Consider the following 24668-nt stretch of genomic DNA (forward strand, 5'->3'; position numbering starts at 1 on the left):
CAGGGTCTGGCGTGGAGCCAATGGGCCCCCGAACCAAGAATGAGCCCCCTCCAGATCTCTCCCGCGGGCGTCTTCCCACGCAGTACACGAGCCGCGCTCCGAGGTTGTACGCCGCCCACACTTTCTCAGATCGTTAAACGGCGCCCGGGAGTCCTTTTGTAGAAAAGGAGAGAGCGCTCTGGCGCTGTCACTTTGGGGTCCGCAACCCGTGCAGACCTGTGAGGGGCACCGAGAACCCTGACCCGAGGGCCCAGGACCTTGCAGTCGGGTGACCGCTGGCCTCAGTTTCTCCGCACCCCGTCCCAACCCCGCCCCCTCGCCCGGCACGGTGGGCGGAGCCACCGCCCCGGTCCCCTCCTGACGACCCGGCCAGGCCCCGACGTCACGGGCAGCCGCCCCCAGGCCTGACGTCGCGGTGGGCGGAGCCCCTGGCCTCGCCCCGTCCGTGACGTCGCGGTGGGCGGAGCCCCCGCCCCCGGCCCCTGCCGCGCTCTCCCGGTGCGGCGGGACTCGCGGAGGGCCCAGCGCGGGCCATGCGGGGCCCGAGCCCGAGTCCCGGCGTGGCGCGGCTCCCCCGGCGGAGGCGGCGGGCGCGGGGCGCGCTCTGAGGCCGGGGGATGCGCCGCCGCCGCCGCGACCATGGGCGCCGCCGCCTCCCGGAGGAGGGCGCTGAGGAGCGAGGCCATGTCCTCGGTGGCGGCCAAAGTGCGGTGAGTGCGGCGGGGCCGGCCGCCGGGGCTCAGCGCCCGCCCCCGGCCCCCTCCCCCGTGGCGGGGCTTCTCGCCGAGTCTCCCTCCCCCGCTCCCACCCCCACCTTGTGCGGCTCCCCTCCCGGAGACAGCTGCGGCTGAGATGCCCGACCTCACGACCCCCCCGCCCCCCCCCCAACACACACACACAGTGACGGGGGCTGGACAGAAAGCAGGCCAGGGCCCCGGCCACGTTGCACTGGGACCCAAGGCCCCCGGAACTGCGACCTGCTAGCCCTGGGCTTTCTGGGGTGGGAGGGCACTGTCTGCCATGGGTGACCCCGGCCCCTCCCTTACCGGTGCCCAAGGTCTGAGTGGGGGTGGGGACCCCAGGTTCTCATCTGAGCAGAGTCCAGAGTGGTCTGTGTGCACTGACAGCGCACCCCGCTGTCCACCCTTCAGAGCAGCCCGAGCATTTGGCGAGTACCTGTCCCAGAGTCACCCTGAGAATCGGAACGGTGCAGGTAGGGGCATTCGAAGAGGTACCGGGGCGGGGTCGGTTCGCAGCCCCACCGCACCCCCACGACCTAGGTGGGGTCCCCTGCTGTCCCCTGCTGTCCCCTGCTCCAGCAGCCCAGGCCCGGCCCGCAGGCTGTGGAGACTGTGGGGTGTGAGCGGGCAGCAGCTGCTCTGCTGGGCTGGCTTCCTCACGCCCCCTGCCCTCCCTGGCCCAGAGCCCCAGAAGGAGCTTGGAGTCACTCATCACCATGGCACCCACCCAGCCTGGGCCGTTGGCATGGCAACAGGCCTCCTGGCACCCCCAGGGCTGGCACCGCTGTCTCTGGGGGCCAGCTGGTGGGGGGGAGGGGAGAAATTGGCACTGGGCACACGAGTGCAGTGGCAGGCTGGGAGGTGGCCTGTTTATTCCTGTCCACCCCCCACCGTCACCCACAGGTAGTCTAGCCTGTCGCCCCCACGCACGCACACCCAGAGCTCAGGGCCCAGGTAGGAGGAGGGTGGGAGCCTCTAAGAGGAGTGCGCAGCTTGCAAACACCTTTTCTGGAGATACCAGGGGCTTAGGATGTGGTCACCGGGGCTGGGGGGCAGCCTCTGCCTGCCCCCCCCCCATCCGAGCCAGGCATTCGCTGGGTGTTCTTTGCCCTCACGGCACCAGGAGAAGGGGGGGCAGGGCCAGGAGGGCTTCAGTTCACCTGCTGCCTCTCTCCCAGACCACCTGCTGGCTGATGCCTACTCTGGCCACGACGGGTCCCCCGAGATGCAGCCAGCCCCCCAGAACAAGCGCCGCCTCTCCCTCGTCTCCAACGGCCGCTATGAGGGCAGTCTCTCAGAGGAGGTCATCGGTGGAAAACCGACCGCTGAGGGCCCCCAGCCCCGCGTGTACACCATCTCCGGGGAGCCTGCCCTGCTGCCCAGTCCCGAGGCCGAGGCCATCGAGCTGGCTGTGGTGAAGGGGCGGCGGCAGCGGGAGCGGCACCCCCACCACCACAGCCAGCCCCTGCGTGCCAGCCCAGGGGGCAGCCGCGAGGACGTCAGCAGGCCCTGCCAGAGCTGGGCAGGCAGCCGCCAGGGCTCCAAGGAATGTCCCGGGTGCGCCCAGCTGGCCCCTGGTCCCAGCCCTTCCCCTCGGGCCTTTGCGCTGGACCAGCCACCTCTGCCGGAGGCCACCAGCCGCCGCAAGAAGCTGGAGAGGATGTACAGTGTCGATCGTGTGTCTGGTGAGGGGCTCGTTGAGGAATGGGCAGGCTGTGGGGCAGGGTGGTAAGCTGAGCCTTGGACAGGTGGAGGGTGCCCAGGTCGTGGCATGCAGGTAGCCTCCTGCTGCTATCTCCCCCGCCACATGTCAGCCCTCGTAGTTGGTTTTGGCCCTGCCAGCACCAAATCAATCAAGGCGTGCTTCCCGGAGGAGGGGGGCGGGGGGCAGGAGAATCTTAAAGATTGAGCAGGCAGAAAACATGGCTTAATTAGAAGATGGGTCTGCCTTTGGGAAATCCTGGGAAATAGTCCCTGCCCTGGGTCCCAGCAAATGGAGTTCTCATTCACCCCAGGAAGCACATATCTATCTGGGGCCTGGCCAGCCCATTGGGAGCCTCCCAAGGATTGTTGAGCTGTGTGGGTGGCTGGTGAGCCCTGAAGGCCTACTATGTCTAGAAGAGGCCTCTCTGGGACACTTGAGCAGCCCCGTGCCTCTTGAATCTGAGGGCACTTCTAAAAAGCAGAGTCCTTACTAGCTGAGCACCCACGTCGTCCCAGGACACCCCCTGGGCTTCCAAGTCAACAACCTGCTTGGGCATCGGGGCACAGGCCCGCGGTGTGGGCACTTCAGCTCCATGACCTCACACTCCTCTGATGAACACAGCTCAGGGGCTGGGGTGGGGGTCAGGGCAACTCTCAGGGGGGTAGAGCAGACTTTCATCCACCTTGTCTCGGAGCTGGAGGGGGCAGCCCTCAGCAAGACCATCTCCATGCTGCCTGAGGGCTCCGCCTCACTCTCCTGGCAGGGTCCAAGGGAGTGGAGTGTGCAGGATGCAGACAAAGGGAGGCTGCAACCATCGTCCCTGCCCTGCTTCTCTCCGAAGGGGAACAAAGTGAACCCTTTTCTCTGGGCACCCTGGACACAGGCTGTGCTTTCAAAGGACCGCTCTTCAACTGTAGGCCACCAAAGGGAGAGCTAAGCAAAGACAAACTGTCACGAAGCCGCTGAGCTGTCTTGGCTCGAACAGCTAAGCGGGCACATGTTGCCTTACGGCCTGTGCCAGCCTCCGCCCACCTGGGAGAGGGTTAGGGGACCCTGGTGCCTTTCCTCCACTGGCTTTGGCAGAAGCATTGCCTTCCCTGGCAGAAGGGGGTAAAGGCTTTAGGAACTCCCAGGCCACCCTAGCCACTTCCTTTGTCTTCCAGATGACGTCCCCATCCGTACCTGGTTCCCCAAGGAAAACCTCTTCAGCTTCCAGACAGCAACCACAACTATGCAAGCGTGAGTCGTGTACCTGATACGTGCCCGCTGTGAGGGGTGGTGCTCAGGAACTACTGCCAGACCCTCTCCTGCCCTCGGGGCCCACCTGGGTGGCTATTTCTGAGCGACCCCACATGCCCATGTCCCACCAGGGCTGCCAGATGTGACATCAGTCTCGAGGAAGGCAGCGCTGGCCGCTCTTCCCCCCCACTCCCACCCTCCACTGCCCCTCCCATGCCCCCTCCCTTCCCACTCCTCCCTTGCCCACTGCCCTGCCCTCTATCTCCTAGCCCTCCCCTGTCCCTCATGGTCCTCTGCGGACCTGGCCCCGGGGCTGAGGCTGATGTAGTCACCACTCGGGCGGTTCTTCCAGGCCACGGCCCCACCTCAGCTTCCCAAACAGCAGCTTACTTGCGTACTCTGTGTGAGCCTCAAGGGATCACAAGTCAGGAGTCCCCTGCAGGGGCCTGCTCTTCTCTACCTGTGACACATATCTGGGTTTGTTTTCTGATATAGCGTTCCTTCCCGGGAGGCACCCTTTGCCGCAGTGTCCCCCACACTGAGGAAGCTTCCGCCCCTCGTGCTACCCTGGGGAACCCACCCCTGCCCTCAGGCTGGCTGGGGACTGCCATCTTTGCTGCCAGGCCCAGGCCCAGCAGAAACAGGCCTCTGTGCGAGCCCAACCACGTCACAGCACTTGGTGGCACGGGCCAGTGACCTCAGTGTCCACTGCCCTTTCATGGGCTTACCACAGCACTGCTAGTGCCTTGCTAGTGCCTGGAGTGCCTGTGAGGGACCCCTGGAGTCCATGACAAGAAGGGAAACGACTGGGAATTTACAAGCTGAGGGGGTCGTGGCTTACTATGTCTTCTTTCTTACGCTGCCCCTTCCCGCCGCACCTCCAGCATCTCGTAAGTACTCTGCGGGACCCTGAGCCTAAGGGCATGGTGGTTGTCCCTGGGGGACCCCCCACCCCCCCACCCCCAAATAGGTTTGGACAGGCCAGGGACCTGGGCCTTGACTGTGAGGGAGTGCTGTGTCCCAGCACCAAGGCCACAGCAGGGCCTGCCAAGAGCCGGGCCGAGGACAGGGTGAGGCAGGCCAGGACCCTTCTGCCCGGCCCTGCGCTCTGGATGCCCCTCCAGGCCCTGTGCTCACGCTTCTGTCCCCACGTCTCGGTCCCTCCTACCTACCTGCGGCCAAGGGCAGTGCTGACTCGTGGTGGTTTCCCAGGGTGTTCAGGGGCTACGCGGAGAGGAAGCGCCGGAAACGGGAGAATGATTCCGCGTCTGTAATCCAGAGGTAGGGCCTGCCAGCCACTCGCCACCAGAGTCCGTCTCTTGTCTGTGCTGGTCTGGCCTGGGCCCACTGGGCCCTCGCAGACCTGATGGGGGAAGGGCGGTGGCGACCACTGGCCTGGCCCTGCTCTGGGGACGCTGCAGGCAGGAGAGGTCATGTGACCTGGGCTCCCCAGGCCTGTGTTTTGGTGTGTTTTGGGGGTACATTGCCAGTTGAACTGCAGCCAGCTAGCTCACCCGTGTCTCTTTCTGGCCCTTGAACCCCAGAGCTGTGGGGTCAGCAGCAAAGCTTACGCTCCCCATGCCCCACCTCAGAGACGTGACCAGAAACCTTGTCCATCTTGGACACTGGACCCTGGCGGGGCACAGATTTGGGGGCAAAGACCTGTCTCTGAGGTGGCCCAGGGACAGAAGGGCAGGGGAGGGAGTGTCTGCAGGCCCCAAACCTACCTGGGGTCGGTGCGGACAGTTGCGCTTCCCTGGCCCGAGAGCACAGGAAGCAGGAGCCCTTGACCACCTGGAAGAGGGGGGGCTGATGGGGTCCAGAGTATGCCTGGGCCCAAAGAGGGAATTAACGGTGGGCAGTGGAGGTGGGTGCCTGAATGCTGGGGAGCCACCAAGGGAGTGGTCCTGCATGGGGAGGGGGGGGGGACGGGGACGGGGAAGAGGGGGGTGACCGCAAGAGAAGGCGTGATCATTGTGCCTCTGTCCTGGCAGCAAAGGGGAGCCCTGGAAAGGTGTCAGCAGGAGAGGGACTGGGTGGACGGTGGGTGAGTGGGAGAGCGTAGGGGCGCCAGGAGGGCATTTATCACCTAAAAGGGCGAAGGCAGGCCATGTCAGGTCCGGCTGCTGGGGGAAGAGTGGCGAGCAGGCAGCATGGGGGATCCGTCCGCCTCCCACCCCCCTTTCGCGGTCCTCACCAGCCACCGGTGTTTCTTCCCCAGGAACTTCCGCAAACACCTGCGCATGGTCGGCAGCCGGAGGGTGAAGGCCCAGAGTAAGACCCTGGGCGGGAGGGCGAGGGGGTGGCGCTGCTCTTGGCCGGCTGGGGCTTCGCAGGCTGCTCGCTACACCGGAAAGACCCAAGTTCCCAGATCCCCATTCCAACCCCACGGCCTTCTTCCTACCGCCCCAGGCCCGCCAAGAAACCCTAGACTCTGGCCCCGCCCCTAGTCCTGCTGAGGACTCCCTGACTCAGGCTCCGCCTCAGGTCCAGCACGCAACCCCACCTCAGAACGCCTGGCTCTGCCCCTAGCCCCCCTCCTGGCTCAGACCTCGCCCCAGAACCGTTCGCCCCGCCCCAGGCCCCGCCCCCAGCCCCTCCCCCCAGAACACCTGGCTCAGGCCCCGCCCCTAGCCCCCGGCTCAGAACCTCTGGTTCTGGCCTCGCCCAGGCTCCGCCCCCACCTCCACCCCAGAACACTTGGCTCCAGCTCCGCCCCCCCCCGTCCCCCCCCCCCCAGCGGAACCGATGGCTTTGCCCAGGCTCCGCCCCTAACCCCGCCTCAGAACCTCTGGCTCTGGCCCCGCCCCGCCCCAGGTCCCACTCGCCACTCTTGTCCCCTCGCCCCAATTGGCGTCATTAGGCACCACCCCCTAGTCCTGCCCCACCTGACTCGGTCCCGGGTGGCCCAACTGATGTCCTCCGACCTCCCCGCCGTCAGGAGCTCGAGGACTCTCCCCCTGGCTTTCCCAAGTCTGCAGTCCCTTGTGTCTGGAGTCCCCTCAGGCTGTGCCCCTCCCGCCCCCGCCCGCTGACGCGGCTTTGCTCTCACTGCAGCGTTCGCCGAGCGGCGCGAGCGGAGCTTCAGCCGGTCCTGGAGCGACCCCACCCCCATGAAAGCCGACACTTCCCACGACTCCCGAGACAGTAGGTGCCCGGCGCAGGCCGGCCCACCTGCCTCAGAGGTTCCCCTAGTCCCCCAGTCCCCGCGCTCCGCAGGGCGGGCCTCCTGCCCGGGCAGCTAGGCTTCCGCGCTTCTGCTCTCTGAGCCTCAGTTTACCCATCTGTGAGGCGGGGGCGCCTGGCACCTCCGACCTCGTGGGCAGGGTTAACTAACGGCTACGGCAGTGTTGGGCGGGGGCGCGTGTGTGCTTCACCGACTCTAGAGGTCTGAGAGGCTGCAGTGCCCTGGCTGGAGCTGACCCTTGCACGGAGGTCAACAGCGCAGCAGCTCTGGTGGCAGCGGCCAGTCTCGCCAGGCTGGTGGTGGCCAGTGTTGGTCTCTGTCACCCACCCTGGGTTTCTCGCCGGCCTGGAGGGCCCTCCAGGACCATTTATCGCGGGTTCTGTCTGCCACCCGTGTCTGTGGACCACGGCTGGGGCTGGAGGTGGTCCACAGTCCTGGTGACCCATCCTGCCCCTCAGGTAGTGACCTGCAGAGCTCACACTGCACCCTGGGCGAGGCCTTTGAGGATCTGGACTGGGAGACCGAGAAGGGCTTGGAGGCGGTGGCCTGTGACACAGAGGGCTTTGTGCCCCCCAAGGTCATGGTGAGGTCGGGCCGTCTTTATGCTATTCCTATTCCAGCCTGTCCTGGGCTGGAGGGGGGAGGTCCCTTTTCCTCCAGGAGCCCAATGGCTCTGCCTGGAGATGATGCGGCCACTACAGGCTGCCTGGCAGTGGGGGACAACCTCATGGGGCCTCCCACTGCCCGTTGGCTCCAAGGTGGCTGGGCCCTGAGCAGCTCCCCGTGCTGTCTCCAGCTCATCTCCTCCAAGGTGCCCAAAGCCGAGTACATCCCGACTATCATCCGCAGAGATGACCCGTCCATCATCCCCATCCTCTATGTGAGTGACCCTCCCCCGGCCCCTGGTTCTGGGTTGGACTGCTGCCCAAGAGGGACTCTGAGAGTGTGGCCCGTGTCTGTTTCAGGACCACGAGCATGCGACTTTTGAGGACATCCTGGGTATGTGTCCTCCAATCCCCTGTCTTCTGATCCTGGGTCTGGGGGCTTACCTATGGGCCATGGGGGGCTTTGGAGGGCCGTGCTCACACTCCTCCCTCCATAGAGGAAATAGAGAAAAAGCTGAACATCTATCACAAAGGGGCCAAGATCTGGAAGATGCTGATTTTCTGCCAGGTAGGACTCAGTCCCTTTCTGCCGTGGGGGTGGGGGGTATTGAGAATGCAGGCTTCGTGCAGACGTGTGTGAGTGCGTGCATGTATGGGGACGGTGGATGGACGCCCTGTGTATGCCCCACGCGGCCAATTGCAGTTTCTTACAGGGTGGCCCAGGACACCTGTACCTGCTCAAGAACAAGGTGGCCACCTTTGCCAAAGTAGAGAAGGAGGAGGACATGATCCAGTGAGTGGGCAGGGCTGCACGCGGGGGCTGGGCAGAGGGGCTGGAGGCAACGTCCACCCACACAGCCCATCCCCACAGACCCTCCCTGTGATGCTCCGTCTCTGGAGCCCTGCCCTGGCCTCTGGCCTGCCCCTCCTTGCACCTGGGGGCCTGGGCTGGAGACCACTTGTGACCCACCCCTCCCCCACCAGCTTCTGGAAGCGCTTGAGCCGCCTGATGAGCAAAGTGAACCCAGAGCCGAACGTCGTCCACATCATGGGCTGCTACATTCTGGGAAACCCGAATGGGGAGAAGGTACAGGAACCCCCAAGCCCTGCTCCAGTTTTCTGGAGACCCCAGATCCAGTAAAAGACTTGACAGAACCTCCCACTTTTTCTTCTGTTCCCTTTCTCTCTTCCTTAACCCCCCAGAACCACCTATGCATGAGCCCCTGTCGGTGGTAGAGAATTCCTGCTTCCCCCCAACACCGTTCACCACCCCCCTTCCCCTACCCTGAACTCATGGCCCTGCCCCGCTCTTTCAGCTGTTCCAGAACCTCAGGACCCTCATGACCCCTTACAGGGTCACCTTTGAGTCCCCCCTGGAGCTGTCGGCCCAAGGTGAGTTTCGCAGGCTGGCTCCCGGCCTGAGGGGCGGGGTCCAGGAGGTAGAGGCCTGAGGCCTAGCCACCCTCTCCTTTGGCCCCAGGGAAGCAGATGATAGAGACCTACTTTGACTTCCGGCTGTACCGCCTGTGGAAGAGCCGCCAGCACTCGAAGCTGCTGGACTTTGAGGATGTCCTGTGAGGGCCACGGCCACCGCCTGGCTGCTTCCTTGGACCGGTGGCTGGGGCTGGGCCACGTGCTGTGGGCCGCCCAGGACCACGCGGTCCCAGTCTTCACAGCCGCTTCAGGGCACCCTCAGATGTCGCTCAGGTTCCCACCCGCGGGTCTGGTCCTCACTGCACCACAGGCCAGAGGTCACAGCCCCCGGGGCCCCGGGACGAGCCTCACCCCATGTGGCCAGGGGTTGCTCAGCGGCCAGGCGCTGACAGGGCCTAGGCCTCGTGCAGAGGGTGCAGCACTGGGGTGGCTCCTCTTAGCGGGTTCATAGAAATAAGTGCAATTTTCACACCCCCAAAACAATTCAAAGGGAAGCAGCATTACTAGTTGAATAGTTAAGTGCTATGTTACCAGTTACGGTGTAGACAACCTAGCCCAGTGTGTGTTCAGGACCTTGTCTGCCCCCAGCCCCCCAGCCCTGCCGTATTTGATCACCAGCACCAGGGTGGCCCGTCCGTGGGGGCGGTGTCGCCTGGCTGCCCGGCCCGGCTGCGGCCTTGGCCGAGTCCCTGATGGTCTTTGCTTGTTCCCTCTTGCCACCCACTGCTTCCTCTGACCTCAGCCGTACTGGCCTAGCAGGGGTGCCTGGGAAGCCGCGGGGCAGGGGGGAGGTGACACACCTCCCTTCTCTCAGGAGGCTCTGGGTTGAGCCGGGCCCTGCCTGCTCCCCGTCCTCCAGCACCCGCCTGGCCCTCTGATGCCGCGGTGCGTTCAGCTTTTGCCAGCCTTGGTCTGGAGGCTTCTCCCAGCACAAAGGGTTTGGCAGGGGCAAGTGGGGCTGGGCCCCGCTGAGTGAGAACCCCGCCGCACACTGCAGTGGGTGCCTGGACCCCGCAGCAGCGCTGAGCAGACGGTGGACTCTGGGCTGTGGCCTTGCTGGGGCCCAGTGGGGCCGGCTCTTGTATATAGCTGGGGCTCAGGGGCAGGACCCCTTTGCAGAGCCTGGGTCTGAGGACACCTGGCTGTGCCCTCAGCTAAGGGAGGGGGCAAGGGCATGTGCTGGGCTCTGAATGATGTACGATATCCCTTAGAGTGACCATTAAACCTGACCCTCTGCTGCGGCCACCGCCTGGGTCTCCTCTGTCAGCCCTGTCCCTTACCTCCCCGCGCCCAGGAGCTTCTGGGTCTGCTGGTCCAAGGTTGCTGCTGTGGTGGCTGCCCGCACACCTCTGCCTGGACTGACAGGGCTGGGTGGGGCCGCTAGACCTCCTTGCCAAGGGCACACTCCAGAAGAGGGTCTGGCAGCCAGAGGAGGGGGAGAATGGAGAAAAGCAAGGTTCTTGAGATGGCCGCTGGGGGGGCAGGGGCTGTGCTCCTGGAAAAGGTTTGAGAAGGATCAGGAGGTGCAAACAGAGACACTCCTGTGCCCTGCCTCCTCTGTCACTACCCCCAGGCACTGGGCGGAGGGCCACCCATCCCCCTCAGGCCACTCTCCGCGTGTGGTCAGCAGCGTGGCTGCAGCAGGATGCCAAGAAGTGACCACGGGACCAGCTGGCCAGTCTTCTTCTCTGTCATCCCCAGATGTGCCTAATGCTGCTTTCCCCCCAGTGGCAAAGCTGCTGCTGGACCTAGCCAGGCTGTGGCTATGGCCAGCCTGGCTGCCTGGTGGCTCCTGGTCCTGTGGCCCAGGGATGGAGCGGCAGGTGCCAGCTGGGTGTGTCCACGCCAGCAAGGGCTGGAGGGGACAGGAGGCCACCGGCGGACGGCATGGGCAGAGGCTGGGAGGCTTGCGGCCCGGGATGTTGAGAACCTGGGGCCCAGCGGCGCTTCCTGGGGTGGGCGTGCCAGCTCTGGGGGCACACGGCCCTGGAGCCTCCAGGTGCGTGCACGGTCTCCCACGCAGGGCTATGGAGGGCAGCGGAGGTGTTGGCACCAACGTGGACGGACACGCTGTAGGTGCGTAGACTAGATTCCAGATGCCTGTCCACACGCTCTCACGTACTGGGTCGCTGACTACAGAGTCACGGGTCAGTCGGGAGTCCTTTGTGCTCTCGGTTCCTGAGCCGTGGCGCGTCTCCCCTACTCCTCACACCTGGAGTCCACGTGGTGCTGCCAGAATCACTCTCCGTGGGCTTTGCCCTCCGTGTGCAGGCCGTGAGGCTGGCCGTCCCCAGATGACCCACCTGCCTGCCCACCGTGTGCGCAGAAGGCGCGTCTGCTGTGCCGCCGCGGCCCTCGTCCGAGACCAGCTGGAAGCTTTGTCACGGGCCCCTGCCCCTCCCCTGGCCCCTGACGGGGCCCTGCATCTGCAGGTCCGGGCTGCTCCCGCAGGTTGTCCTCCCCACACGCCTCTTAGGGACGGCTGTGGTGGGGAAGGCAGGGACATCTGCCGGCGGGAGGCGCGCGGCCTTGCACCTGGCTCCCGAGCTTCTGTTCCTCGCCTGTGGCCACGGAGAAGCACGGAGGGAAGGATGTCAGATGGGGGAGGTGCCCAGTACAACGCGGACACGCGTTTTAGGGAAGCACAAGCAGGGAAGGTGGTAGCGGACGTGGGGCTGAGGCCGTGCTGCTGACCCACCTGCCCCAGCACTGGAGGCAGCGATGGAACTTAGGGCCTTGCCATGTAGGAAGTTCTTCCCTAAAGTAGAAAAAAAAAAAAGTTTTTTTTAACATTTATTCATTTTTGAGAGACAGAGTGTAAGCAGGGGAGGGGCAGAGAGAGAGGGAGAGGCAGAATCCGAAGCAGGCTCCGGGCTGCGAGCTGTCGGCACAGAGCCTAACGCGGGGCTCAAACCCATGAACCGCGAGACCGTGACCTGAGCCCAAGTCGGATGCTTAACCGACTGAGCTACCCAGGTGCCCCGACCTGTAAGAAGTTTTTAAGTATTAATAAGAAAAGGACAGGGGCTCTTGATTTCAGCTCAGGTCACAGTCTCACAGTGCATGGGTTCGAGCCCTGAATGGGGCTTTGCGCCGACAATTCAGAGCCTGCTTGGGATTCTGTCTCTCCCCCTCTCTCTGCCCCTCCCCTGTGCATTCTGTCTCTCTAAAAGAATAAATAAACTTTATGGGGCGCCTAGGTGGCTCAGTCGGTTGAGCATCTGACTTCAGCTCAGGTCACGATCTCATGGACCGTGATTTCGAGCCCCGTGTCGGGCTCTGTGCTGACAGCTCAGAGCCTGGAGCCTGCTTCGGATTCTGTGTCTCCCTCTCTCTCTGACCCTCCCCTGCTCGTGCTCGCTCTCTCTCTCTCTCTCTCTCTCTCTGTCTCTCAAAATAAATAAACATTAAAATAAATAAAGCGAGTAGGTAAGTGAATGCTGATGGTGACACATACACCTTCATAATTACTCAGAAGGCCAGGCCTGAACACCCGTGTCTCCAATCGGCATGGGCAGAGTCGTCCCAGCCTGCCCCGTGTCCCCCACACTGCCCTGTCTGGAGCTCACTCACATGGTGTGGGTGGCCCAGCCTGCATGTCCAGGCTAGCCCCCACAATCCCGAATGGCTATCCTTTGGCACTCCTCAGCCCCAGACGAGGGCCCTGGAGGACAGAACTGGGGCATGGTCAGCCAACAGGGTGGGTGGGGGAGTGTCTCCAGTCACAGCGAGGTGAGATCCTCCTCATCTAGAGAGATGGTGTAACTACAGGCTGTGAAGGAAGGTGTGGCCGCTCACTCCTGGCAGAGGAGAGAGGACCTGACACCTGCCCCTGCAAATGGCAGGGCGGGCCAGGCAGCCTCCGTCCTCACTCCTCTGCCGCAACATAGGGGGCACATCTGCCTCATCCAGAACCTTCCAATGCTCCCTCACCCGTAGAAGGAAACTCACATTTCGCACCACCATTTGCCCCCTGCTTCCAGAAGGGACACTTTGTGCCCACAGCTCCTTTTACTAAGTCTGTGCACCCTAGAGAACAGATTGGTACTTGCATTTCCCGTTGAGTGGTCTCCGGAAACCAGGGTCGGGGGAGATTGTCAGCCACTGTGGGAAGTGCCCCCACTGGTCCCACCCCATGCACCTGTCAGCCAGACAGGGTCAGGGTCTGTCTGCAAGCTCAAGGAAGACAGCCACGCAGGCTGGATATGCTGGACACACTGGCCTGGTGCAGGAGGAGCTTGCCACAGGGCCAGGAAGAGGGACCCAGTGGGGAGCCTGGAGGCAAGGGCAAGAAAGCACCGGGAAACCGCCTGGAAAGGTGTTTATGAGGCCCTAGCCCTGCACCCAGGCCCATGTAGAATGAACCGTAACCCGTGCCTGAGCAGCAGACTGGCCCGCTCCCAGACTGGAGGCACAGCAAAGCCAAACAGACGACATAGTGAAAGAAAAGGGGATGACCTGGGACTAGAGCCACCGAGGCCACAGCTAAAACCCCAGCATTGTCCACAGGATGGGGGCCAGACCCCAGGCTCACAGACTAGTATTCAAAATGTCACAAACCAGAACTGGTTGGCACCTGGAGAGCCATGGGAATATTGGCCAGCAGGGAAAAGGCCCCAGCACTTAGCAACACCGAGCAGCACTTTGGCACCGTTCTAAACAGAAATCACCAAGACAAAGCACAAAAGTGCAAAAACACAGCACTGCATGGGCTCTGAAAAAGAAACAGTTTCCAGGATGTGGAAACAAGAAGGCTGAAACAAGAAGGTTGCTTTCTTCAACCTCAGCTGAGAAAATGCATGTCTGGCACTCGGGTGTTTTGCTGCCCTGCACACATCCGTTGAATGACCATGCAAGTACTGATTTGGAGATCACCAAAAAAATTTGGTTAGTAGGCAAAATTGCAAACACAAGATCCACAAATAATGAAGACTATGTTAGCAAATCAAATCCACTAATATATAAAGAAAAGAATGCACCACAACCAACTACAGTTTCCTCTGAGACTATAAAACCGGTTTAGGATTCAAGAAAGTCAACCAATGTAATGCATTATGTCGAGAGTTTAAAGAAAAATCACATGAACATATTAATGGATAAGGAAAAAGCATTTGACAAAATGCAACATTCGTTTATGAAGAAAACTTGTCTAGCAAACTAGAAGGGAACTTCCCCAACCTGAAGAAGGGCATCTATGTAACACTTACATCACACCTACAACTAACACCATGCTCAATGGTAAATGACTGAATGCTTTTCCTTAAGACTGGGAACAAGGCAAAGATGTCCACTCTCCCAACTCCTACCCAATATGCAACTAGAAATCTTAGCCACTGCAACAAGGCAAGACAGGGAAATAAAAGGCATGCATATTGGAGAGGAGGAAATGAAACTATTACTGTTAACAGGCAACACAACTGTCTATGTCAAAAATTCCGGGGAATCTATACACAAATTCTTAGAACTAATAAGTGAGTGTTAGCAAGGTAGGAGGATACAGATCAACACACAAAAACCAACTGTATTTCTATTTACTATTAATAACAATTGAATATGGAATTTAAAAGTAATACAACCTGTAATAACCCAAAAGGAAATATTTAGGTATAAACCCAACAAAACATGTACTATAAAATACAAGACAAAAACTGTGATAAAAGACAAAGAAGTGATAATGATAAAGGAATCAGTCCTACAAGAGGATATAATAACCCTAAATATTTATGCACCCAACACAGAAGCACCTAAATGTATAAAGCAAATATTAGCAGACCTAAAGGGAGAAATAAGCAGCAATACAAAAATAGTAGGGAACTTTAACACCCCACTTTCATCAAAGGATAGATCATCTAGACAGAAAATCAATAAGGAAACATGGGCTATAAACAGTACCTTAAACCAGATGGGCTTAACAGATGGACACAGAACAGCCCACCAGCAAAGGACCACACACTCTTCTCAGGAGCACATGGAACATTCTCCAGGACAGATCACATGTCATGAAAAAAGTCTTAATAAATGGAAGAGGATTGAAATCGTATCAAGCATCTTTTCCGACCACAATGGTATGAAACTAGAAATTAATTACACAAAAAAACTGGAAAATTCACAAATATGTGGAGATTAAACAACATGCTACTGAACAACCAATAGGTCAAAGAAGAAATCAAAGGAGAAATTAAAAAAAAAAATACCTTGTGACAAATAAAAAGGGAAATACAATGTACCAAAATCTATGGGATTCAGCAAAAGCAGTTCTAAGAGGAAAGTTCATAGTAATAAATGCCTACCTCAAAAAAACAAGAAAAGTCTCAAATAAACAACCTAACTTTATACCTCAAGGAACTAGGAAAAAGAACAAATGAAGCCCAAAGTTAGTAGAAAGAAGGAAATAGCAAAGATCAGAGCAGAAATAAATGAGACAGTGACTAAAAAGACTACAGAAAAGATCAATGAAACTAAGAGCTGGTTCTTTGAAAAGTTAAGCAAAATTAATAACCTATAGCTACGTTTACCAAGAAAAAAAAAGAGAGCTCAAATAAAATCAGAAATGAAAGAGGAGGAATTAACAAATGACAAAGAAATACAAAAGATCATAAGAGGCCACCATTACCAGTTCTACACCAACAAATTGGACAGCCAGAAGAAATGGATACATTCCTAGAAACATAAAACCTACCAAGACTGAATCACTGGATTCAATGGAAAATTAACGGAAAATCTAAACAGACTGATTAACAGCAAGGAGATTGAATCAGTCATCAAAATATCCCGGCAAGAAGTCCAAGACCAGGTGGCTTTACTGGTGAATTCTGCCAAACGTCCAAAAGAGAATAAATACCAATCTTTCTCAAATTCTTCCAAAAAACAGAAGAGGAGGGAACTCTTCCAAACATTTTATGAGGCTAGCATTATCCTGATACCAAAACCAGGTAAGGATGCCACCATCTTTATATATATATATATATATATATATATATATATATATATATATATATCTCCCTGATGAACATAGATGCAAAAATCCTCAACAAAATATTCATGATCCAAATTCAACAATACATAAAAAAGATAATGCACTGTGATCAAATGAGATTTACTCCAGGGATGCAGGATGGTTGAACATCCACAAATCAGTCAGTGTGATACACCACATTAATAAAATGAAGGATAGGGGCGCCTGGGTGGCTCAGTCGGTTAGGCGACCGACTTCAGCTCAGGTCATGATCTCATGGTCTCAGTTCGAGGTCCGCATCGGACTCTGTGCTGACAGCTCAGAGCCTAGAGCCTGCTTCAGATGCTGTGTCTCCCTCTCCCTCTGACCCTCCCTCGTTCATGCTCTGGCTCTCTCTGTCTCAAAAATAAATAAACATTAAAAAAATAATAATAAAATAAAATGAAGGATAAAAATCGTATGATCATCTCAATAGATGCAGAAAAATGATTTGACAAGGTTTAACATCCATTTATGATAAAAACTTAATAAAGCAAATATAGAGAGAATGTACTTCAACATAATAAAGTCTGTACATGACAAATGCACAGCTAATATCATACTCAATGCTGAAAAGTTGAAAGCTTTTCCTCTAAGATCAGGAATGAGACAAGAATGTCTACTTTGCCGCTTGTATTCGACACAGTACTGGAAGTCTTAACCAGAGCAATTAGGCAAGAAAAAGAAATAAAAGAATTCTAAATTGGAGAGGAAGAAGTAGAACTGTCACTATTTGAAGATGACATGATATGTCTAGAAAACCTTAAAGGCTCCATCAAAAAAAAAAAAACAGAATAAACAAATTCAATAAACTTGCAGGATACAAAATCAATACACAAAAATCTGTTGTATTTCTTTACACTAATGAACCATTATCAGAAAGAGAAATGAAGAAATAATCCCAGTTACAATTGCACCAAAAAGAATAAAATACCTAGGGATACATTTAACCAAGGAGGTGAAAGACCTACGTATTGAAAACTATAAGACATTGATGAAAGGGGTTGAAGAAGATACAAATGAATGGAAAGGTATTTCATGCCCATTGATTGGAAGAATTAATATTGTTAAGATGTCCATACCACCCCAAACAATCTACAGATTCAATGCAATCTCTATCAAACCCCCAATGGTATTTTTTACAGAACTAGAACAAACAACCCTAATATGCATAGGGAACCACAGAAGACCTGAAACAGCCAAAGCAATCCTGAGGAAGAACAAAGCTGTAGGCATCATGCTCCTTGAGTTCAAACTATTTTACAAAGTTATAGTGATTAAAACATTATGGTATTGGCATAAAAACAGACACATAGAACAGAACAGAGAGCTCAGGAATAAACCCACGCATGTACGGTCAATTAATTTACAACTGAGGAGGCAGGAATATTCAATGGAGAAAGGACAGCCTCTTCAATAAATGGTGTTGGGAAAATTGGGCAGCACCATGCAAAAGAAGGAAACTGGACACTATCTTCCGCCATACACAAAATGGATTAGACTTGAATGTAAGATCTGAAACCATGAAACTCCTAGAAGAAAATAGGTTAGAAGCTCCTTGATATAGGTCTTGGTGATAATTTTTTAAAAATGTTTATTTATTTTTGAGAGAGTGTGTGTGAGTGGGGGAGAGGCAGAGGCAAAGTAGGCAGAGGATCCGAAGAGGGCTCTGTGCTGACAGCAGCGAGCCTGACATGGGGCTTGATCCCACCACACACCAGATCATGACCTGAGCTGAAGTCAGATGCTTAACTGACTGAACCACCCAGGGGCCCCTTGGTGATGAGTTTTTGAATCTGACACCAAAAGCAAAAACAACAACAGCAAAAATAAAATATTGGGACAACGTCAAACTAAAAATCGTCTGCACAACAAAGGAAACCATTAACACAATGAAAAGGCAACCTGCTGAATGAAAGAAAATACTCATATATCTGAAAGTGGCTAATATCCAAAATATGTAAGGAACTCATGCAACTCAATAGCAAAAAACTAAATAAGCTGATTAAAAAATAAGCAAAATATCCAAATAGATGTTTCTCCAAAGCAGACATACAGGTGGCCAACAGACACATGGAAAGATGCTCAGCATCATTCATCGTCAGGGAAACACAAATCCAAACCACAATGAGATAACCCCTCACACCTGTCAGAATGTCTAAAATCAACAACATGACGGGGCGCCTGGGTGGCTCAGTTGGTTAAGCGGCTGACTTTGGCTCAGGTCATGATCTCGAGGTCCGTGAGTTTGAGCCCCGCGTCGGGCTCTGCGCTGACAGCTCAGAGCCTGGAGCCTGTTTCGGATTCTGTGTCTCCCTCTCTGTGACCCTCCCCTGTTCATGCTCTGTCTCTCCCTGTCTCAAAAATAAATAAAAAACGTTAAAAAAAATTAAAAATAAAATAAAATAAAATCAACAACATGAGAAACAAGAAAAAGGAATCCTCATGCACTGTTGGTGGGGATGCAAACTGGTGCAGCCACTCTGGAGAACAGTATGGAGGTTCCTCAAAAAGTTAAAAATAGAACTACCACATGATCCAGCACTCCCACTTCTGGGTATTTATCTGAAGATGACCAAAACACTAATTCGAAAAGATATATGCACCCTGATGGTCTCTGAAACATTATTTATTTATTTCAGAAGGTTTTTAAAAGTTTATTTCTTTTTGAGAGAGAGAAAGAGACAGAGCATGAGTGGGGGAGGGGCAGATGTGGGGAATAAACTTCGGAATTCCCTGAGCCTGCACTGATGGGTTAACAAGGTGTGAAGAATTACAAAGCCATAGGATGCTCACACCCAAGTTTGGGTAAACAAGTTTAGGTAAATAATAGGCGGGGCAGAGGCCCCAGTATAGAACGAGGGTATATGAAATAAACAAGATTAGGTATTCTGGGCAGAAGCGCTCCTTAAGTTTGTATTATAGCAGAAAGCTGCTTTCACAGGAAGGAAGGACCAAATTAGGTAAACAGGTAAATAGGGCTATAGACGCAGCAGGTGAAGCTGCCCAGAGTGGAGCTGGTTAACAAAGAAAGGTGCCTTGTTGACCCTGAGGTTACGTACTCTGTCTCATCCCCTAGGCCAGCTAAGACAAACAGACTCGGCAACTCCTGTCTGCTGTTAACAACCATCTGCCCATCCACCCGGTGCCAGGATTTTGTTTTGTGTTAACCCAAACCCCTAACCCCAAATATCTTCAAGACCCCCTTTCCCTCACGTCCATGAGTTAATGTTCACAGATTTATTGTCTCTTTGCGCACGTCCATCACCATATCTGTAAGCCTTCTGATCCTAATAAAAACAGAGCAAGGACCCTTACTTGGGGCCCTTGTCTTTTCCCAGACATTAGCCATCTCTCACTTTTAATCCTGTGTCCGCTCTCCTGCTGGACAAGAAAGAACTTTAGACTTAGAGTCTATGTCAGGCAGAGAGAGAGGGAGACCCAGAACCCGAAGCAGGCTCCAGGCTCTGAGCTGTCAGCACAGAGTCAACATGGCACTCGAGCTCACGCACTGTGAGGTCATGACCTGAGCCAAAGTCAGACTCTTAACCGACTGAGCCATGCAGGCACCCCTTGAAACAATATTTATAATAGCCAAGATACTTAGACAAAACCTAAGTGTCCATCAGTGGATGAATGGATATAGAAAATATGGGATGTATGCGAGTTGTATATAATGGAATATCACTCAGCCATCAAAAAGAATGAAATCTTGGGGACCTCGTGGCACAGTCAATTAAGCGTTGACTCTTGGTCTTAGGTCATGATCTTGTAGTTTGTGAGTTCGAGCCCTGCATGGGGCTCTATGCTGATGGGTGAAGCCTGCTTGGGATTCTGTCTCTCCTTTTCTCTCTGCCTCTCCCCCACTTGTTATCTCTCTCTCTCTCTCTCTCTCTCTCTCTCTCTCTGTCTCTCTCTGTCAAAATAAATAAATAAACTTTAAAAATTTTTAAAAAGAATGAAATCTTGCATTTGGAACAACATGGATGGATGTCGGGGGGATTCTGCTCAGTGAAACGAGGTAGATGGAGTGTGACAAAGACCATGTGACCCCTTACATATGGGACCCAACCAGCACCACAAAGCCAAACTCATGGATACAGAGAACAGAATAGTGGTTGCAAGAGATGGGGGTAGAGAGCGGGAGACATGGGTAAAGTGTTTGGCTTGGTTTTGTTTAAAGAAGTGGAATTTAAAAAGCCCACAGATACTGGGGCGCCTGGGTGGCTCAGTTGGTTGAGCGTCCAACTACAGCTCAGGTCATGATCTCACAGTTCGTGGGTTCGAGCCCCACATCAGGCTCTGTGCTGACAGCTTGGAGCCTGGAACCTGCTTCAGATTCCGTGTCTCCCTCTCTCTCTGCCCCTAACCCACTCGCATTCTGTCTCTGTCTCTCTCAAAAATAAACAAACAAACAAACAAACAAACAATAAATAAATAAATAAAAAGCCCATAGGTACTAGATCATTGTTCTGAAAACCGGAAAATTCAGACAAAAGAAAACTTTTTAAAGATGTAAATTCTAAATAAATAGAAGAGAAATTGTGCTCGTGGATTGAAAGACTCAAACTTGTAAAGATGTCAGAAACACAGAGGAGCTACAGCGGTAGTTAAAAGGAAGAAGAAAATGGGAGGGGGGGCTCCTCACACATGGCACTGAGACCCCCTGCAGACTGTAGTGGCCAGCACAGAAGTGGGGGCATGGGGACACAGGACAGCCCCAGAAACAAGCGTAGCTATTCGCACAAAGGTGAACAAGGGTTCATACAGAAAGGATGGTCCTTTCCCCAGATGTGTCTGGAGTGATCAGTTGTCCACAAGGAAGGCCGTGGTCCTCAGCCTAAGCGGCACATCTTACACAAAGTTTAACTGGACCAGGGCTCTAAACACCCATCATGAAACTATAAGGCCTTTAGGAAAAAGAAATCTTGAAGATCTGGTAGATGAGAAGTCCCCAGTAATGACGTGCAAGGTGCCACCCCCGGAGAACACACTGATAAACTGGATTGCATCAGGAATTCAAAATGTTGCTCTGTGAAATACACTATTAAGAAAACGAAAAGACGACCCACCCACAGACGGGGAGAAAAAACTTGCAAACCATATCCGTGACAAAGACAAAGGGGTAGACGGAGAGTATATAAAGAACTCTTTAAACTTAACAGGAAGAGATCAAACAATTCAGTTTCAAAATGGGCAAAAGACATGACACCATCAGAGAGGATATATGTGTGCAAATCCGTGCGTGGAAAGGTGTTCAGCATCACAGCCAGGGTGCATGCATCAGATCGGCTACAATAAAACATTGGCTCCAAATGCTGGCGGGAAGGCGGGGTGCAAAGAACCTGGACCTGGCTCTGGAAACAGGCAATTTGGAACTAAGTGAGGCGTGACTCAGCCACAGGCTCGGCAGCGGTCTCCTGGGTGAGACTCAGGCACCAGGATCCGTGGCGGCTCTTCACCAGAGTGGAAACTCCCCGGATGCCTCGCGCCTTCCACGGGGGCAGGCCATGCAAACTGCAGCCTGTCTATGCAGACTGACTCAGGCACAGAGCAGGGACCTCAGAGCCCATGGTGGCTGCTGGGCCTCAGGCCTCACACCTACCCCTGTGGCCAGGAGACAGAACTGTGACAGGAGCCAGTTGGTGGGTCTGGGCTGGGCTGGGGCCAGGGCGTGACCCTGGAGGGGCAGAGGAGGGGTGCCTGGTGAGTCCGACTGTGGCAGTGCTCCCGTGAGCCCACACGTGTGCACAAAAGTGGGGTAATGTTATTGTATGCTTGAAATCACCAAACAAAAACATTGCCGAGAAGCTGAATCTCCCTCCTTCCTGGACCACAAGCTAGCCGGGCCTCTGGCCTTTGCTCTGGTCAAGCCCTGGGTCACCTGACTGACCTGCCCTTAGCCTGAGCGGAGGCACCGGGCCTCCCACTGGGGGAGGGTGAGGTTAGAGGGCAAAGTCTGAGCACCTCCAGGGAGGGGTGGGGGCCCACCTGGGTGGTCACCAAATGCGGCAGGTGGGGCAGGAGAACTCTAGGCAGCAGGTGAGGGTACGACCCTGGGTGATGGGGTGGGGGATTGGTGTGTGGAGTGTGACCCTAAGTAGTGGGGGATTAACCCCCAGCAGGGGCTGAGTTCAACCCCACGGAGCCTCTGTTGCCCAGTCTGTGATCTGGGGGTGGGTGGCACCAGCCCCCAGTGGACAGAGTTCGCAGCTCTGTCACCTGCCTGGTGAGGTCCAAGCAGAGGTGGGCGGTGACTAGCTGAGGGAAAGAGAGAGGCGGGACCGCACCCAGCAGGTGCCCGAGAGACAGCAGCCTGCTTCCTCCTTGCGGCAGCCAGCTCTCCAACAGCCCAGGTGAGGGGGCTGTGCTGGGCTGGGGGTGCTGTCTGGGTCTGGGGGGCTATCCTAGTCTAGGGGGTGCTGTTCTGGTCTGGGGAGAGCTGTCCCGGTCTGAGGAGGGCTGTTCCGGTCGGTGGGGGGGGGGGGCAACCAGTCCTGAGGGAGGGTGTTCTGACTGTGGGGGAGTCTGCCCATCCTCTTTGCCCACTCATCGGGGACTCAAGCTGAGGAGTCTCAGATTGCTGTATCCCTTGGAGGTGAGATATGAGGTGGGGTCCCAGTGTCCCCGGGTCCTACCTGTCACCTGTTTGTGTGATGTGGCCTGTGACCCAGGTTCTGGTTTGGGGACACAGGCTGGGTCCCCTCTGGGCCTCACCAACCCCGAACCCCCATCTTCCCACCTTCAAATGGGTCCCTAATCCACACAGCCTGTCCCACGCCGCGGGGGGGGGGGGGGCCGGAGCCCCAAGACAATGGCATCATCACCCCTGCCTGTCACTCCATTTGAAATAAGCACATGAGGGATGTTTACGCTTTTGTGAGACACAGTGTGATACAAAATCACAGGAATCTCTGGGCTGTCTCCTTTGGACGGAGGCACCAGCGGGGCCGAGGCTCCCGGCAGTCCTGTGTGTATGGCCCGGCTTGGGGACGCTTGGGGCCCGGGGAGGGTCCTGCAGGGGCCAAGGCCACTGAGCTGGGCACCTCGGCCCTGTGCAAACTGCACTCCAGGCTCAGCCTCGGCCAGCTGCCCGGGGCGGGGTGTGGAGCCAAATGCAGAGCTTCCAAATCAGATGAGAGAAGGCAACGGTCGGTTTTCGAATAGAAACCAACGTCTTTGTTCGGAACTCCCTGATCTCAAGTTCCTTTCAAGAAAATGTGCTCCTTGGGGCCCTGCCGACCTCACTCATTAGGGCACAAGGGAGGCTGCTTGGGAGCAGTTATATGTCTAGCTGGTCCCCTGTCCTCACCTGGTTCAGGGCCGACCTCAGGGCTCCCAGAGTGAAGATCCTACCCTGGGGGGAGGCCCGGGGAGAGGGCTGCAGAGAGGAGGCGGGGGGGGGAGGAGGCAGGGTCCTGGGTCCCCCAAGGTCAGTCTGGAGCTGACCTTCAGAACTGGGGCTCCTCCCGGGAGGGTGGGGAGAGTGAGGGCGCCTGGGGGCTCAGTTGATCAAGCGTCTGACTCTTGATTTTAGCTCAGGTCATGATCCCAGGGCCGTAGGATCTCGAGCCCCAAGTTGGGCTCCACACTGAGCATGGAGCCTGCTTGGGATTCTCTCTCTCTCTCTCTCTCTGCCCCCCTCGCTCTCTGCCCCCCTCGCTCTCTCTCTGCCCCCCTCGCTCTCTGCCCCCCCCGCCCCCCTCACTCTCTCTCTGCCCCCTCGCTCTCTCTCTCTGCCCCCCCTCTCTCTCTGCCCCCCTCGCTCTCTGCCCCCCCTTCTGCCCCCCTCACTCTATGCCCCCCTCGCTCTCTCTCTCTCTCTCTGTCTCTCTGCCCCCCCCTCTGCCCCCCTCTCTCGCTCTCTCTCTCTCTCTCTGCCCCCCTCGCTCTCTGCCCCCCCGCCCCCCTCACTCTCTCTCTGCCCCCTCGCTCTCTCTCTCTGCCCCCCCCTCTCTCTGCCCCCCTCGCTCTCTGCCCCCCCTTCTGCCCCCCTCACTCTATGCCCCCCTCGCTTTCTCTCTCTCTGTCTCTCTGCCCCCCCCCTCTGCCCCCCTCTCTCGCTCTCTCTCTCTCTCTCTCTCTCTGCCCCCCTCGCTCTCTCTCTGCCCCCCTCGCTCTCTGCCCCCCTCGCTCTCTGCCCCCCTCACTCTATGCCCCCCTCGCTCTCTCTCTCTCTCTCTCTCTCTCTGCCCCCCTCGCTCTCTCTCTGCCCCCCTCGCTCTCTGCCCCCCTCACTCTATGCCCCCCTCGCTCTCTCTCTGTCTCTCTGCCCCCCCCTCTGCCCCCCTCTCTCGCTCTCTCTCTCTCTCTCTCTGCCCCCCTCGCTCTCTCTCTGCCCCCTCGCTCTCTGCCCCCCCCTCTGCCCCCCTCACTCTATGCCCCCCTCGCTCTCTCTCTCTCTCTCTCTCTCTCTGTCTCTCTGCCCCCCCCCTCTGCCCCCCTCTCTCGCTCTCTCTCTCTCTCTCTCTCTCTGCCCCCCTCGCTCTCTCTCTGCCCCCCTCGCTCTCTGCCCCCCCCGCCCCCCTCACTCTCTCTCTGCCCCCTCGCTCTCTCTCTCTGCCCCCCCTCTCTCTCTGCCCCCCTCGCTCTCTGCCCCCCCTTCTGCCCCCCTCACTCTATGCCCCCCTCGCTCTCTCTCTCTCTCTCTGCCCCCCTCGCTCTCTCTCTGCCCCCCTCGCTCTCTGCCCCCCTCACTCTATGCCCCCCTCGCTCTCTCTCTCTCTCTCTGTCTCTCTGCCCCCCCCCTCTGCCCCCCTCTCTC

The 24668-nt window shown here is 56.4% G+C and overlaps 1 protein-coding gene across 13 annotated transcripts; it reads left to right on the forward strand.

Moving 5' to 3' along the window:
* Nucleotides 1–601: 601 nt before the first annotated feature.
* NSMF (NMDA receptor synaptonuclear signaling and neuronal migration factor) lies at nucleotides 602–10151 on the forward strand. Of its 13 annotated transcripts, XM_047093729.1 has the most exons (16): nucleotides 602–710; nucleotides 1152–1213; nucleotides 1919–2425; nucleotides 3609–3684; nucleotides 4569–4574; nucleotides 4897–4965; nucleotides 5906–5958; nucleotides 6742–6831; nucleotides 7330–7454; nucleotides 7668–7751; nucleotides 7837–7870; nucleotides 7974–8044; nucleotides 8190–8269; nucleotides 8461–8563; nucleotides 8793–8868; nucleotides 8957–10151. In XM_047093729.1, the coding sequence occupies exons 1-16, from the start codon at nucleotides 640–642 to the stop codon at nucleotides 9052–9054; spliced, it is 1605 nt and encodes a 534-aa protein (XP_046949685.1). In that variant the 5' UTR covers nucleotides 602–639; the 3' UTR covers nucleotides 9055–10151. The 13 variants fall into 13 exon arrangements, with proteins under 13 accessions (XP_046949685.1, XP_046949691.1, XP_046949684.1 ...); XM_047093735.1 differs by lacking the exon at nucleotides 6742–6831; XM_047093728.1 differs by lacking the exon at nucleotides 4569–4574 and having other exon boundaries at nucleotides 4873–4965.
* Nucleotides 10152–24668: the final 14517 nt, after the last annotated feature.

This window comes from Lynx rufus, unplaced genomic scaffold (assembly GCF_022079265.1).
Source record: "Lynx rufus isolate CCGP_SWC_20201006 ecotype Redwood Valley unplaced genomic scaffold, mLynRuf1.p SCAF_36, whole genome shotgun sequence".
NCBI classification, from domain to species: Eukaryota; Metazoa; Chordata; class Mammalia; order Carnivora; family Felidae; genus Lynx; species Lynx rufus.

Excerpts from the sequence above, each read along its gene's own strand:
- NSMF (XM_047093725.1), top strand. The coding sequence starts at position 1,021 with ATGGGTGACCCCGGCCCCTCCCTTACCGGTGCCCAAGGTCTGAGTGGG. Across the intron at positions 7,871-7,973 it reads GACTTTTGAGGACATCCTGG|AGGAAATAGAGAAAAAGCTG; the intron begins GTATGTGTCCTC and ends CTCCCTCCATAG. Across the intron at positions 8,270-8,460 it reads AAGGAGGAGGACATGATCCA|CTTCTGGAAGCGCTTGAGCC; the intron begins GTGAGTGGGCAG and ends CTCCCCCACCAG.